This window comes from Oncorhynchus gorbuscha, linkage group LG02, assembly GCF_021184085.1.
Source record: "Oncorhynchus gorbuscha isolate QuinsamMale2020 ecotype Even-year linkage group LG02, OgorEven_v1.0, whole genome shotgun sequence".
Classification (NCBI taxonomy): Eukaryota; Metazoa; Chordata; class Actinopteri; order Salmoniformes; family Salmonidae; genus Oncorhynchus; species Oncorhynchus gorbuscha.
Genome location: NC_060174.1, coordinates 13,077,189 through 13,093,056, shown reverse-complemented (window position 1 = coordinate 13,093,056; position 15,868 = coordinate 13,077,189). Strand labels below are relative to the sequence as shown.

Genomic DNA, 15,868 nt, shown 5'->3' with positions numbered 1-15,868 from the left:
AAACAGGGCTACTGAAATAATCAGAGGTTAACAGCATGTTGTGGCCACCTGTGATTAAACTCCTGGTATTGCTTTCTGCCCATTAGGCTCAGTGTGTTCATGTGGAGAGGGCCTGCTTTTACAGGTTACCATACCTCAGGTACCTTCCGTACCTCAGGTTACCGTACCTCAGGTTACCGTACCTCAGGTTACCGTACCTCAGGTTACCGTACCTCAGGTTACCTACCGTACCTTAGGTTACCTACCGTACCTTAGGTTACCTACCGTACCTTACCGTAGGTTATCGTACCTTAGGTTACCGTACCTCAGGTTATCGTACCTTAGGTTACCGTACCTCAGGTTACCGTACCTTAGGTTACCGTACCTCAGGTTACCTACCGTACCTTAGGTTACCTACCGTACCTCAGGTTATCGTACCTTAGGTTACCGTACCTCAGGTTACTGTACCTCAGGTTACTGTACCTCAGGTTACTGTACCTCAGGTTACTGTACCTCAGGTTACTGTACCTCAGGTTACTGTACCTCAGGTTGTACCTCAGGTTCCTCAGGTTACTGTACCTCAGGTTACTGTACCTCAGGTTACTGTACCTCAGGTTACCGTACCTCAGGTTACTGGTTACCGTACCTCAGGTTACTGTACCTCAGGTTACTGTACCTCAGGTTATGCCTCGGAGATACATTAACAACCAAGGGCTATAAGATATGTATTTACATAGAAAAGGGTGTGTGTGAGTGTGTGCGCGTGGCTGTATGACTTCATCCTGCCTGTGTCTGTGTGTGTTTTCAGGACATTTTGTTGGACCTGGGGGGGGAGGAGTGGGGTGAGCGGAGGAGAATACGGATGACATCCATACTGGGAGGGTGTGAAGGTAAAACACATCCCCCGTACCAGACCCTCTGACAGGGTCTTGGATCTGGTGCAGTGGGGTGGATGATGTGACTGAGTGGCAGTTACAAAGGCCTTGAACTTAACACAGTATACTCTATTAGCCTACCTATAAGGCTGTTTTGCTTTCTCTTACCAACAGCAAAGCTCTACCTTGATTATATGGGTTGCTGATAGGGTTATACATTTCTTGTAACTTTCCCAAAATGCTCAGGTATTTCAGAAATCTTATTCTCTTCCAACCAGGATGTCTGGAAAATCTGGGAATTTGGAGAAAGTTAAGGGAATTTTTCGACCTTTGAAAAGGAGACATAATTGTACATGTCAAGCCAAACATTGACAATGATGACAATGAGTTGTCTTGACAGCATAGGTGACACGAATCACTCCACACATTTGGAAGTGTCACCTTTCAATGACCTCAGATTAGCAAAAAAAAAGTCTCACCTCTCAAAGGCCTTAAACATCTGCCCTTAACACTCGATAGTCAGTTAACACTGCCCACTATGTGAGAATGTTCTAGGTGAGAATGAAGATATGGTGAGAGTGAAGGTATGGTGAGAGTGAAGGTATGGTGAGAGTGAAGGTATGGGGAGAGTGAAGGTATGGGGAGAGTGAAGGTATGGGGAGAGTGAAGGTATGGGGAGAGTGAAGGTATGGGGAGAGTGAAGGTATGGGGAGAGTGAAGGTATGGGGAGAGTGAAGGTATGGGGAGAAGGTATGGGGAGAGTGAAGGTATGGGGAGAGTGAAGGTATGGGGAGAGTATATTGACAGTGAAGATATATTGAATGAATATAAGTCCCAGAGTGTTATGACGTCCTCAGGGTCGGTGTTTGTGAGCAGCAGCACGTCTAAGGAAGGCCGTGGTGACCGTGACCCTGACCGTGACCTTGACTGTGACCCTGACCGTGACCTTGACTGTGACCGTGACCGTGACCCTGACCACGACCGTGACCCTGACCACGACCGTGACGCTGACCGTGACCGTGACCCTGACCGTGACGCTGACCGCGACCGTGACGCTGACCTGGACGTGAATGGAGATGACACTCTGCAGTATGGAAGAGTACAGTATCCTTTAAAACATATCAGATTTTATAAGATCTAATCATGAATCCTATGTTCTCCACATCATTGTAAGGATCCACCAATATGGCAGTACTATATAATTGTACATTGTTGCATGCAGTCCTTATGTTTCCTTAACATGGTGATCAAGATGTATGGAGGCATACATCCCCTGTTCAGGGAAGGATCCTGGGGTGGTGGAGGAGAGGGAAGCACTGAGGGGGGCGGTTTTAAAGTACGCACCACACCCTGTAGTCCCATGGCCTGTTTCTGTGTTCCATCACTACACAACAAATTGTCATGCCTGTGTGGTTAGCAATGTCTGCATTAACTGTGTCATTGGTTTTGTTTCTCAGTGGTGGTACACTGTCCAACAGAGTAACTCTGGAACATTCCAAATGGACAAATGAGGGTGAGAACAGCTACCGAGTTTTAATTAATTAATATTTAGTACCTATAATATATTTTTTGGGGTGCTTATATTTGTCCAATTTCATGTACATGTGTGTATTAATACTCAGGTGTGAATTGGAAATGTGTTATTTTTTTGCATATCCCAACCCTGCGACACCTTGAGACACCCTACAACAGGGGTTCCCAAACTTTTTCCCTCAAGGCATTGGGGAACATCCCGCGCCCCACGTCTATTTCTGTAGTCACAAGCACTGTTCATGACAAAAATGGTTCACACCTCTCTTGTTGGCGACAGACAGTTTTGCAGTTTTAAAGCTTATTTCCTGCAATTCTATACATTTTTATCATGGGGTGCAGATACAATTTTGCAATTTTGAAGCACATTTTCTTGCAAATCTATACATTTTGCCATGTCTAATGTTTATTCATGTCATATTTGAGTGACTCAAACATTACAACAAAATCTAAGGGTAATGAACTTAGCTAAAGAAACAAACTGACTTCGACTATTTGATCTGGACATTTCTGACAAGTTATACATAGTTCTCTGATGATACACTACCCACATTTTGAAATGACACCTTGTGCATTCTACCATTACAACTTTGAAGAGTAAGTTGAAAGCCAGACTGAGTGCCCTACAACATCCTTGTCAGCTCGGGGATTCAAACCAGCAACCTTTTGGTTATTTGTCCAATGCTCCAACCGCTAGGCTACCTGCTGATGTCCTGATCTAAAATTCTAGTCCTCTTTTGCTACAGGAAGTCCATCCACTAGCAACGGAGAGAGCAACAAACTGGATAACAGCATAGCCTCCCTACACAGGACCTGTAAAAATAGTGACATTGATATGTAAGTTCTGAATTAAATGTGTGTGTCAGCTGTGAAAATGTTCTACATTACCATTGACTTCATGATACTGTAAACATTTCCAAAAATATAATTAAAAATGTGTTTTCGCATATTATTCCTCTTAATCAAACATTTTTTTTACATGGACATTGGATACATTGGATATAATATACTGTAAGACAAGTACTGGAAACAATGGAACACTATGAAAACTCTTGGAAACCAGGCCTGGTACTCATAACTGACTTTGAAAACGTTTTTGATCAAGTATGACTGGAATTTATATATAATGCCTCGAATATTTCAATTTTGGAGAATCAATAGGTTAAAGTTAAGTATAGTAACCCTGGGTGTAAAATACTAAATAATGAATACATCTCAGAAAGTATTAAACTGTCAAGAGGAGTAAAACAAGGTTGTCCACTATCGGCATATCTATTTATTATTGCCATCTAAATGTTAGCTGTTACAATTAGATCCAACATTAATATCAAGGGGCTAGAAATCCAGGGATTAAAAACAAAGATGTCATTGGACGCTGATGATTCATGTTTTCTTTAAATCCACTATTTGGATCCCTCCACAGCCTCATGGAGGATCTAGATCCTTTTTCTAACTTCTGGATTACAACCAAATGAAGTGTACTACTTACTATATTACGTATTGGATCATAAAAAAAATACATATTTTACATAACCGTGTAGTTTACCAATGAAATGTTCTGACGATGATGTGGAAATACTCAGTATTCAGCAGTCAGTATTCATATCCCGGAAGAAAGAAAGGATCTCACTACTGTAAATGTGAATAGAACGTTTGCAAAAATAGAGAAGATCTTTCTAACATTGAAAGGAAAATGCCTGTCTATTTGTGAAAAAAATCTCCCCGATTAACTCTTTAGTTATATCCCAGTTTACCTATTTGCTTACGGCCATGCCTACACCTAGCGACCTGTTTTTTAAAATTATATGAGCAACAATTATTCAATTTTATTTGGAACAGCAATCCAGACAAAATTTAACAGGCCTATTCATATAATGAAGATGAATTCGGAGGGCAGAAATGATTTAATATTAAAGCATTAAACCTCTTACTAAAGGCTTCAGTCATACAAAAGTTATACTTAAATCCAAACTAATTCTCTAGCAGATTAATAAGAATGTCTCACACCATATTCAATAATGGCCTTTTTCCCTTTATTCAGATTACTACCTCTCACTTTTGGTGATTTGAAAATGAAATCATCTCCAAAATATTTATTTATTTTTTAACACATGCCATAGAACGTTGGCACCTGGCACTGATTCCATGGCACCTGGCACTGATTCCATGGCACCTGGCACTGATTCCATGGCACCTGGCACTGATTCCATGGCACCTGGCACTGATTCCATGGCACCTGGCACTGATTCCATGGCACCTGGCACTGATTCCATGGCACCTGGCACTGATTCCATGGCACCTGGCACTGATTCCATGGCACCTGGCACTGATTCCATGGCACCAGGCACTGATTCCATGGCACCTGGCACTGATTCCATGGCACCTGGCACTGATTCCATGGCACCTGGCACTGATTCCATGGCACCTGGCACTGATTCCATGGCACCTGGCACTGATTCCATGGCACCAGGCACTGATTCCATGGCACCTGGCACTGATTCCATGGCACCTGGCACTGATTCCATGGCACCTGGCACTGATTCCATGGCACCTGGCACTGATTCCATGGCACCTGGCACTGATTCCATGGCACCTGGCACTGATTCCATGGCACCTGGCACTGATTCCATGGCACCTGGCACTGATTCCATGGCACCTGGCACTGATTCCATGGCACCAGGCACTGATTCCATGGCACCAGGCACTGATTCCATGGCACCAGACACTGATTCCATGGCACCTGGCACTGATTCCATGGCACCTGGCACTGATTCCATGGCACCAGGCACTGATTCCATGGCACCAGGCACTGATTCCATGGCACCAGGCACTGATTCCATGGCACCAGGCACTGATTCCATGGCACCAGGCACTGATTCCATGGCACCAGGCACTGATTCCATGGCACCAGGCACTGATTCCATGGCACCAGGCACTGATTCCATGGCACCTGGCACTGATTCCATGGCACCTGGCACTGATTCCATGGCACCTGGCACTGATTCCATGGCACATGGTTTATGAACTGATATGTAAAACAATGCCAGATTCAAAACGTAGATGTGTTCAATCAAAATGATTATACAAAATTCTTGCAACCAGTAGAATGTTATATATTATGGGGGATACAACCATCCTGCTCTGCAGATTTTGCTGCAAAGAGACAGAATCATTAGAGAATTTGTTTGGGGACTGTCCATATGTAGCTTTTTTTGCTCGCAGGTCCAGCAATGGCTGAAGAATTGCAAAATGCACTGCTGGGTGATTTGAAATGTCATAGTCAATCAATAAAATAATAATACTTTAAGAAAATGTTGTATCTTTAATTTACAATCTGTAGAAACTATGAGAATGGAAAGGTTCAGAACTTTTGTGAAACATCACAGCACAGTTCAAAAATATATGGCAAAAATATATGTACAAATGGATGGTGTTAAGAGATTGATGGGAGGGTTTGAGTGGAGCTGAAGGGTAGGACTAAAAACAACAAAATAATTTTGTAATTTTTTTTTTTTTTGTCACATGCACCGAATACATCGGGTGTAGAAAAAAATAGCTTTTTCTTGCAACTCTGCCTAGAAGGCCAGCATCCCAGAGTTTTGAGGGTACTATTTAATGAAGCTGTCACATTCTGACCTTTTATTCCCTTTGTTTTGTCTTTATTTAGTGTGGTCAGGGTGTGAGTTGGGGTGGGCAGTCTGTTTGTTTTTCTTTGTTTGGTTTCTGTTTCGGCCTAGTGTTGTTCTCAATCAGAGGCAGGTGTCGTTAGTTGTCTCTGATTGAGAATCATACTTAGGTAGCCTGGGTTGCACTGTTGGTTTGTGGGTGTTTGTTTCCATGTGTGTGTTTGTCGATACACTGTACTGTTTCGGTTGTTGTAGATTTCACATTGTTTATTGTTTTTGTACGAGTGTTCATTTGTCTGTATTAAAAACATAATGGACACTTACCACGCCGCATCTTGGTCCGATCCTTACTCCTCTTCAGACGAAAATGAGATCTGCCATTACAGAAACACTCACCAACCAAGGACCAAGCAGCGTGGTAACAGGCAGCAGCAGCGGCAGCAGGAGAGGCTGCGATCCTTGGAGAAATGGACTTGGGAGGAGATTTTGGACGGCAAAGGACCCTGGGAACAGCCAGGGGAGTATCGCCGCCCCAAAGCAGAGCTGGAGGCAGCGAAAGCAGAGAGGTGGCATTATGAGGAGCTAGCATGGCAGAGCGGCTGGAAGCCCGAGAGGCAGCTCCAAAGATTTCTTGGGGGTGGCACATGGTGGGTGTGGCGAAGCCAGGTAGGAGACCTGCGCCAACGTCCCGTGCTTACCGGAGAGCGAGAGGGACCGGGCAGGTACCGTGTTATGCGGTGGAGCGCACAGTTTCCCCAGTGCGTGTGCATAGCCCGGTGCCGTACATTCCAGCTCCTCGTATCGGACAGGCTAGAGTGGGCATCGAGCCAGGTGCCATGATGCCGGCTCTACACATCTGGTCTCCAGTGCGTCTCCTTGTGCCGGCGTACATGGCACCAGCTTTACGCATGGTGTCCCCGGTTCGCTAGGACAGCCCAGTGCGGGCTATTCCACCTCGCCGCACTGGCCTGGCTACCGGGAGCATTCAACCAGGTAAGGTTTGGCAGGCTCGGTGCTCAAGAGCTCCAGTGCGCCTGCATGGTCCGGTCTATCCAGTGCCACCTCCATGCACCAGCCCTCTGGTGGCAGCCCCCCACACCAGGCTGTCTCTCTGTCTTCTGCCTACAGGTGCTCCCGCCTGTCCAGCGCTGCCAGAGCCTTCCTCCTGCCCAGCGCCGCCGGAGTCTCCCGTCTGTCCTGAGCCGCCGGAGCCTCCCGTCTGTCCTGAGCCGCCGGAGCCTCCCGTCTGTCCTGAGCCGCCGGAGCCTCTCGTCTGTCCTGAGCCGCCGGAGCCTCCCGTCTGTCCTGAGCCGCCGGAGCCTCCCGTCTGTCCTGAGCCTCCCGTCTGTCCTGAGCCGCCGGAGCCTCCCGTCTGTCCTGAGCCGCCGGAGCCTCCCGTCTGTCCTGAGCCGCCGGAGCCTCCCGTCTGTCCTGAGCCGCCGGAGCCTCCCGTCTGTCCTGAGCCGCCGGAGCCGCCCGTCTGTCCTGAGCCGCCGGAGCCGCCCGTCTGTTTTATTGCTTCTTTAACCAGTACAACAGATTTCAGCTGTGCTAACATAATGGCAAAAGGGTTCTCTAATGATCAATTAGCCTTTTAAAATGATAAACTTGGATTAGCTAACACAACATGCCATTGGAACACAGGAGTGATGGTTGCTAACAATGGGCCTCTGGTACACCTATGTAAATATTCCATAAAACATCTGCTGTCTCCACCTACAATAGTCATTTACAACATTAACAATGTCTAAATTGTATTTCTGATCAATTTTATGTTATTTTAATCGACAAAAAATGCACCTTTCTTTCAAAAACAAGGACATTTCTAAGTGACCCCAAACTTTTGAATGGTAGTATATATATGCAGTGCATTCGGTAAATATTGAGTTCAGGTCCATCCTGTTTCCATTGATCAACCTTGAAATGTTTCTACAACTTGATTGGAGTCCACCTGTGGTAAATTCATTTGATTGGACATGATTTGGAAAGGCACAAACCTGTCCATATAAGGTCCTACGGTTGACAGTGCATGTCAGAGCAAAAACCAAGCCATGAGGTCGAAGGAATTGTCTGTAGAGCATTGAGACAGGATTGTGTCGAGGCACAGATCTGGGGAAGGGTACCAAAAAATGTCTGCAGCATAGAAGGTCCCCAAGAATACAGGGGGCTCCATCATTCTTAAATGGAAGAAGTTTGGAAACACCAAGACTCTTCCTAGAGCTGGCTGCCCGGCCAAACTGAGCAATCGGGGGAGAAGGGCCTTGGTCAGGGAGCTGACCAAGAACCCGATTGTTACTATGACGGAGCTCCAGAGTTCCTCTGTGAAGATGGGAGAGCCTTCCAGATGGACAACCATCTCTGCAGCACTCCACCAATCAGGCCTTCATGGTAGAGTTCCCAGACGGAAGCCACTCCTCAGTAAAAGGCACATGACAGCCGGCTTGGTGTTTGCCAAAAGGCACCTAAACGACTCCCAGACCATGTAAAACAAGATTTTCTGGTCTGATGAAACCAAGATTGAACTCTTTGGCTTGAATGCCAAGCATCACATCTGGAGGAAACCTGGCACCACCCATGGTGGCATGGTCAGCATCATGCTGTGGGGATGATTTTCGGTGGCAGGGAGACTAGTCAGGATCGAGGGAAAGATGAACGGAACAAAGTACACAGAGTTCCTTGATGAAAACCTGCTCCAGAGCGCTCAGGACCTCAGACTGGGGCAAAGGTTCACCTTCCAACAGGACAACGACTCTAAGCACACAGCCAAGACAATGCTGGAGTGGCTTCGGGACAAGTCTCTGAGTGTCCTTGAGTGGCCCAGCCAGAGTCCGGACTTGAACCCGATCGAGCATCTCTAGAGAGACCTGAAAATGGCTGTGCAGCGACGCTCCCCATCCAACCTGAAAGAGTTTCAGAAGATCTGCAGAGAAGAATGGGAGAAACTCCCCAAATACAGGTGTGCCAAGCAAGATTTGAGGTTGTAATCGCTGCCAAAGGTGCTTCAACAAGGTACTGAGTAAAGGGTCTGAATATTTATGTTAATCTGATATTTCAGTTTATATTTTTTATAAATTTGCACAAATTTATAGAAACCTGTTTTTGCTTTGTCATTATGGGGTATTACGTGAAGATTAATGAAGAAAAATACAACTATTTCATCCATTTTAGAATAAGGCTATAACGTAACAGAACGTGGAAAAAGTCAAGGGGTCTGAATACTTTCTGAATGCACTCTATATATATATTTATATTTACAAAAAAGCTCTGCTATATTTTTATTTTAATTATGTGACCTAGGTCTCTTTTGCATATGTGTCCTGTATATGCAACATAATATACACATAATACACAAACTATCATGGGAAGCACACGTAAGACATCACAAATCACCCAGCAAAACAGTTACAATCCTCCAAAAATAAGTCCCCAATAGTTTAAATTGCCGTAATGGCACCAGAACATCAAGATTTAATGTATTTAGAACAATATTCTGAATTAAAAATCAAATCAGATTTACCTAGCAGGGTGGAGACCCTGGAAACCTCAAGAGTTAACCAATGAACGAGTTAGGCATAAGTCCAGCTCAACTCAGACAGGACGACTCTTTATGCCTGTGGTGAGGCTGTGGTGTGCCTGTGGTGAGCCTGTGGTTGGCTGTGGCCTGAGCCTGCCTGGTGTGGCTGCGTTGTGCCTGTGGTGCGGCTGTGGTGAGCCTGTGTTGTGGCTGCGGTGTGCCTGTAGTGAGCCTGTGGTGTGCCTGAGGTGAGCCTGTGGTGTGGCTGCGGTGTGCCTGTAGTGAGCCTGTGGCGTGGCTGCGGTGTGCCTGAGGTGAACCTGTGGTGCCTGTGGTTTGGCGGGTGTGCCTGTGGTGAGCCTGTAGTGAGCCTGTGGTGTGTGGGGTTACTTGCCCTCCACTTTCTCAGCTCACCTTCCTCTTCCAATGATGAATGAGACAGTGGATGCTGCCTATGTGAGTGCAGTGCTCCATGTCCATGTTGGCCAACAAATCATTTAATCTGTCTTTGATTTATGATTAACTATCTGGCATCTTCTTCTCCTGTCCCCCTCACTCCCCTCCTGTGTGTGTGTGTGTGTGTGTGTGTGTGTGTGTGTGTGTGTGTGTGTGTGTGTGTGTGTGTGTGTGTGTGTGTGTGTGTGTGTGTGTGTGTGTGTGTGTGTGTGTGTGTGTGTGTGTGTGTGTGTGTGTGTGTGTGTGTGTGTGTGTGGTGCATATGTTCAGGGTCTCTGAGCTGACGACGTTGGATTCACTAAGAAGTCGTATACGGGACCTAGAGAAGCAGCTGTCCAGAGGAGACAGACACAACTGTCTTATCTGTAGGGTGAGTGTATAGCCTGAGTCCCAGTCTGTTTGTGCTGTCATGCCAACTCCTTTTCATTGTTTACCTTGACAATGAGCAATGGAGTTGGGAAGAGCTCTAACAGGTCTGGTACCGGGCTAGTGAGTATAGATAGTTGCACGGGAATCAAGCTAATTCAATAGAAATACTGAAGTGTATCCTTTAAGAATTTTACATTCTTATCCAGAGTGTCTTACAGTAGAGAGTGGACACATACTCCTGTGCTGGTCCCCCATGGGAATCAAACTCACAACCCTGGTGTTGCAAGTGCCATGCTGTTACCAGTTGAGCCACACAGAACCTTTCATTCAACCTATCAATAAGCATAGTTATGGATAGTTTAATTTCAGTATGGGTAAAACGGAGCCCCAAAGCAAACAAATAGAAACATTTTGAACAGTTGTTTAAATCTGGCCTGTTGCGGACAGTCACTTAGCACCATCCTCTCCAGCTGCACTGACCGTCACTTAGCACCATCTAGTGACAACAGTCTTTCATTGCAATCAATATATTTAACACACAACTGTGTTTTGCTGCATGAGGCCCTATAATGTCATCCATACGGGTCGTTTTTCATTTTCTACATCTTCTGCCCCCCTCTCTACCTCTCTCCCCACCTCTCTTTCTCGCTCTCTGTAGGACACTTACACAACACCCCTCACCTCCATCCAGTGCTGGCATGCCCACTGTGAGGAGTGTTGGCTCCGCACTCTGGTAAGATGTTTGTCAAATAATGCTATAAAGCTATAATACACATGACTCTATTGTATTTTTATCATGTTTACCCTGCTTTCTTCTTTTTATCACGTTTACCCTGCTTTGATTGATTGTTACAGCCCATTAGATTTTTTCATACAACACAATGTAATATGCACAAATTTCATACAGATGTTTGTTGAGCCCAAAGCAGTCTCACATTGCAGTGTTTATGTCCTAGGGGGCTAAGAAGCTGTGTCCACAGTGTAACACCATCACTTCTCCTGGGGACCTGAGACAGGTATTTTTGTGACTGGGCAGGGCCAGAGAAGCACAGACCTCTGAGGGGGCAGGACCTCTGAAGTATTAACCTTTGACCTTTGAAGGGGACATAAGGACAGCTGGCCTGTCAGAGATTACCCTTGTCTTTGCACCTTAACCTGCCCTCTAACCCCCCCCCCCTCCCAAACCAAGTATGGGGCCACCCCATGACAAAATGGCACCCATGACTGGGTATTGCACAATGATTAGTCTTCATGTCATTTGACCTTTTAGGTTTGACATTTGACCTTTGCTTTGCCCACCTAGATAGCATTCATTTGTATCAAGCTCATCTCATCATTTAGTGAGCCATTTCTAAGAGGAGGACTCAATCCATTACAATTCATACGTAAATGACAAGAACTAGTCATCTTAGTGCTCAGGCACTGAAATAATTATTTAAAATGGCTTTAGATCAAAACAAGGTTGAGATACTCTTTGGACTATAAGCAGTATACACTTGAAAATAATAGTGGTCTGTTTTTATCAAAAGAAAGCACATGTAAATAGTTTTGTGTATGTTTGAAATTATGTGCAGTACCTGTAAAAAGTTTGGCCACACCTACTCAGTCAAGGGTTTTTCTTGATTTTTACTATTTTCTACATTGTAGAATAATAGTGAAGACATTGAAACAATGAAATTACACATATGGAATCATGTAGTTACCAAACAAATGTTAAACAAATCAAAATATATTTTATATTTTAGTTTCTTCAAAGTAGCCACCCTTTGACTTGATGACAGCTTTGCAGACTCTTGGCATTCCCTCAACCAGCTTCTTGAGGTAGTCACCTGGAATGCATTTCAATTAACATGTGTGCCTTGTTAATTTGTGGAATTTCTTTCCTTCTTAATGCGTTTGAGCCAATCAATTGTGTTGTGACAAGGTACGGGTGGTATACATATATTAAAATAGCACTATTTGGTAAAATACCAAGTCCATATTATGGCAAGAACTGCTCAAATAAGAAAATAGAAACGACAGTCCATCATTACTTCAAGACATGAAGGTCAGTCAATCCGGAAAATGTCAAGAACTTAGAAAATTTCTTCAAGTGCAGTCGCAAAAACCATCAAGCGCTATGATGAAACTGGCTCTCATGAGGACCGCCACAGGAAAGGAAGACGCAGAGTTACCTCTGCTGCAGAGGATACGTTCATTAGAGGTACCAGCTTCAGAAATTGCAGCCCAAATAAATGCTCAAGTAACAGACACATCTCAACATCAAATATTCAGAGGATACTACATGCATCAGGCCTTCATTGCTGCAAAGAAACCACAACCAAAAGGAGACAAATAAGAAGAGGAGACTTGCTTGGGCCAAGAAACATGAGCAATGGACATTAGACCGGTGGAAATCTGTCTGATGTCCAAATTTGAGATTTTTGCTTCCAACCGCCGTGTCTTTGTGAGACGCAGAGTAGGTGAACGGATGATCTCTGCATGTGTAATTCCCACCATGAAGCATGGAGGAGGAGGTGTGATTGTGTAGGGGAGCTTTGCTGGTGACACTGTCTGTGATTTATTTAGAATTCAAGGCATACTTAACCAGCATGGCTACCACAGCATTCTGCAGCGATATGCCATCCCATCTGGTTTGCGCTTAGTAGGACTCTCATTTGTATTTTTACAGGACAATGATCCAACACACCTCCAGGCTGTGTAAGGGCTATTTGTCCAATAAGGAGAGTGATGGAGTGCTGCATCAGATGACCTGGCCTCCACAATCACCCAACCTCAACCTAATAGAGATTATTTGGGATGAGTTGGACCGCAGAGTGAAGGAAAAGCAGCCAACAAGTGCTCAGCATATGTGGGAATTCCTTCAAGACTGTTGGAAAAGTATTCCAGGTGAAGCTGGTTGAGAGAATGCCAAGAGGGTGCAAAGCTGTCATCAAGGCAAAGGCTGGTTACTTTGAAGAATCTAAAATATATTTAGAATTGTTTAACACTTTTTTTGGTTACTACATGATTCCATATGTGTTATTTCATAGTTTTGATGTCTTCACTATTATTTTACAATGTAGAATATAGTAAACAATAAATAAAACCATTGATTGAGTAGGTGTGTCCAAACTTTTGACTGGTGCTGTATGTGAAATAGATTAACACTGCCATTGTGTTTACAGTCATGTTTTTATGAAGTCGTGGTTTTAGTTAGTTAGTTAGTTAGGAAGTGTGAACATAACAATTGTAATAAATTGAGATGAATGATTTTGTGTTTGTCATTGAGGTTGTGTTTCTTTGTACTGGCGTACAAAGTGTAATTAGTAAATGTTAAAAAATAAAATCAGGCTTTTAATGATGTTGGTTATTGCATTAATAAAAACATACAGGTACATGCACTGTAGATATCATCGAAGATTCAATGTGTGTACAATGTTAAAGATCACCACCACAATCTGTCTTTATTATAACTTTGATGAACACTGGTTAGCCGTTATAAATGCTTATACACAGTGGAGTAAAGTACTTATGTAAAAAATACTTTTAGGTACTATTTTTTGGGGTATCTGTACTTTATTTGACTATTTATATTTTTGTCAACTTTTACTTTTACTCCACTACATTCCAAAAGAAAACAATGTACTTTTTACAAGTTAGATTTTCCCTGACACCCAAAAGTACTCGTTACAGTTTGAATACTTAGCAGGACGGGAAAATTGTCCAATTCACGCACTTCTCAAGAGATCCTTGGTCATCCCTACTGACTCTGATCTGGCAGACACACTAAACAAAAATGCTTTGTTGTAAATTGTGTCTGGAGTGTTGAACTGTGCTCCTTGCTATCAGTAAATAAAAATGGAAAAATAAAATAGTGTTGTCTGGTTAGCTTAACATAAGACACTTTAAATGATTTATACTTTAACTTTTGATACTTAAGTACATTTAAAACCAAATACTTTTACACTTTTACTCGAGTAGTATTTTTTTCTGGGTGACTTTCACTTTTACTTACATTTTCTTTTAAGGTATCTTTACTTTTAGTCAAGTATGAAAACTGAGTGGTTGTTCCACCACTGCTTATAAATGTTTATAGATGCTTTGTAAATGATTATCGATGTTATGTTTATATACATTTACATTTTTCAACAAAAAATGCATTACTTATTTAGTTAATAAATAGTTCATGCTGATTCTGAAAGTTATTATGACGTTTTACTAAATTATCTTTATCTAAATGATGTTCAAAGCCCTATAGGCAAGAATATTGTCTAAGAATAAGTCCTGACCTGTTGCCCTTCTCTATGTTATGAAATGTCTCATCATTAAAAGCCAAGCAGCCCTTGCATGTTGATTTGGCCAATCCGGAGCCTTGTTATATGTGTTTGTGATTGGATCACTTAAGGATTAGTCCAGCCCTGGTCAGGTCAAGACTAGCCCATTCAATCCTGCTATTCTGAGCTTTCCTAAGGTTATGCCCATCCACTGTTCTTGCCAAGACAAAGGATATATGAGCTAAGAGTCTGACCCTCTAGGGCAGGAAGGAGGGATGGAGAGAGAGAGAAGAAAGACATAGGTGGGAACTATTTTCATGGGCTGAGCTAAAGTAAAAGTATTCACAATAAGGCACAAGTAGCATCAGGACCCATCTATCTCTATCAGGGGTGTCAAACCCGGAGGGCCGTCTGTCTGCTAGTGTTTGTTTTTTCTTCTCAATTCAGACCTAGATAACCAGGTAAGGGGAGTTACTAACTAATCAATGACCTTAATTCGTCAATCAGGTACAAGGGAGGAGGGAAAACCTCCAGACACTCGGCCCTCTATGATTTGAGTTTGTAAAACCAGTGTCACATGTGACAACACATGTAATACTGTACAATCACCTGACACCTGAGAGAGTGGGTGGAGCATCTGGAAGAATCCTCTATGTGACACCAATGTCACACGTAACTGCAAACAACACGACAGCCACCTCTTACATACAGACTGCAAATCTACCAGATCAAACATGGTCTATACGGCCTATCTCCAAAATATCGCCATTTTTTAAACAAGCAATTTCAGTTTCATCAACCAGAAAAGACAGAAGAAATAACACTGCTGGTCAGAGTCAATCAATAATATATAATAAAGTCTTAGTAAAAGTGTTTAACTTTAATTCACAATCTGTAAAAACTTTGAGAATAGAAAGGTTCAGAACTTTTGTGAAACATCACAGCAGAGTGGAAATATACACTATTTTTCAAAAGTTTGGGGTCACTTAGAAATGTCCTTGTTTTCGAAAGAAAAGCACATTTGTTGTCCATCAAAATAACATCAAATTGATCAGAAATACAGTGTAGATATTGTTAATGTTGTAAATGACTGTTGTAGCTGGAAACATCAGCTTCATTAAATAGTACCTACAAAAGACCAGTCTCAACGTCAACAGTGAAGAGGCGACTGCAGGATGCTGGCCTTCTAGGCAGAGTTCCTCTGTCCAGTGTCTGTGTTCTTTAGCCTATATTTAATTTTTATTGGCCAGTCAGAGATGTGGC

The 15,868-nt window shown here is 43.4% G+C and overlaps 2 protein-coding genes across 2 annotated transcripts in view; both read left to right on the top strand.

The window, feature by feature from the left end:
* The window catches only part of LOC123995651, a 36,860-nt gene extending 34,574 nt beyond the window's left edge, over window positions 1-2,286 (top strand). Inside the window, exons 12-15 of the mRNA XM_046299304.1 lie at window positions 788-869; window positions 1,712-1,958; window positions 2,107-2,182; window positions 2,272-2,286. Of these exons, the coding sequence (XP_046155260.1) occupies window positions 788-869; window positions 1,712-1,958; window positions 2,107-2,182; window positions 2,272-2,286 (420 nt within the window). The remainder of the gene's footprint in view (window positions 1-787; window positions 870-1,711; window positions 1,959-2,106; window positions 2,183-2,271) is intronic.
* Window positions 2,287-2,317: 31 nt separating this feature from the next.
* Window positions 2,318-11,951, top strand: LOC123991212 (E3 ubiquitin-protein ligase Rnf220-like). Its single transcript, XM_046292559.1, has 5 exons — window positions 2,318-2,367; window positions 3,131-3,221; window positions 10,251-10,350; window positions 11,008-11,082; window positions 11,306-11,951. Coding segments are annotated over exons 2-5 (249 nt in total). The 5' UTR covers window positions 2,318-2,367; window positions 3,131-3,219; the 3' UTR covers window positions 11,378-11,951.
* Window positions 11,952-15,868: the final 3,917 nt, after the last annotated feature.

Coding starts and splice junctions, on each gene's coding strand:
- LOC123991212 (XM_046292559.1), top strand. Junction 10,351..11,007: donor ACAACTGTCTTATCTGTAGG/GTGAGTGTATAG, acceptor CGCTCTCTGTAG/GACACTTACACAACACCCCT. Junction 11,083..11,305: donor AGTGTTGGCTCCGCACTCTG/GTAAGATGTTTG, acceptor TTTATGTCCTAG/GGGGCTAAGAAGCTGTGTCC.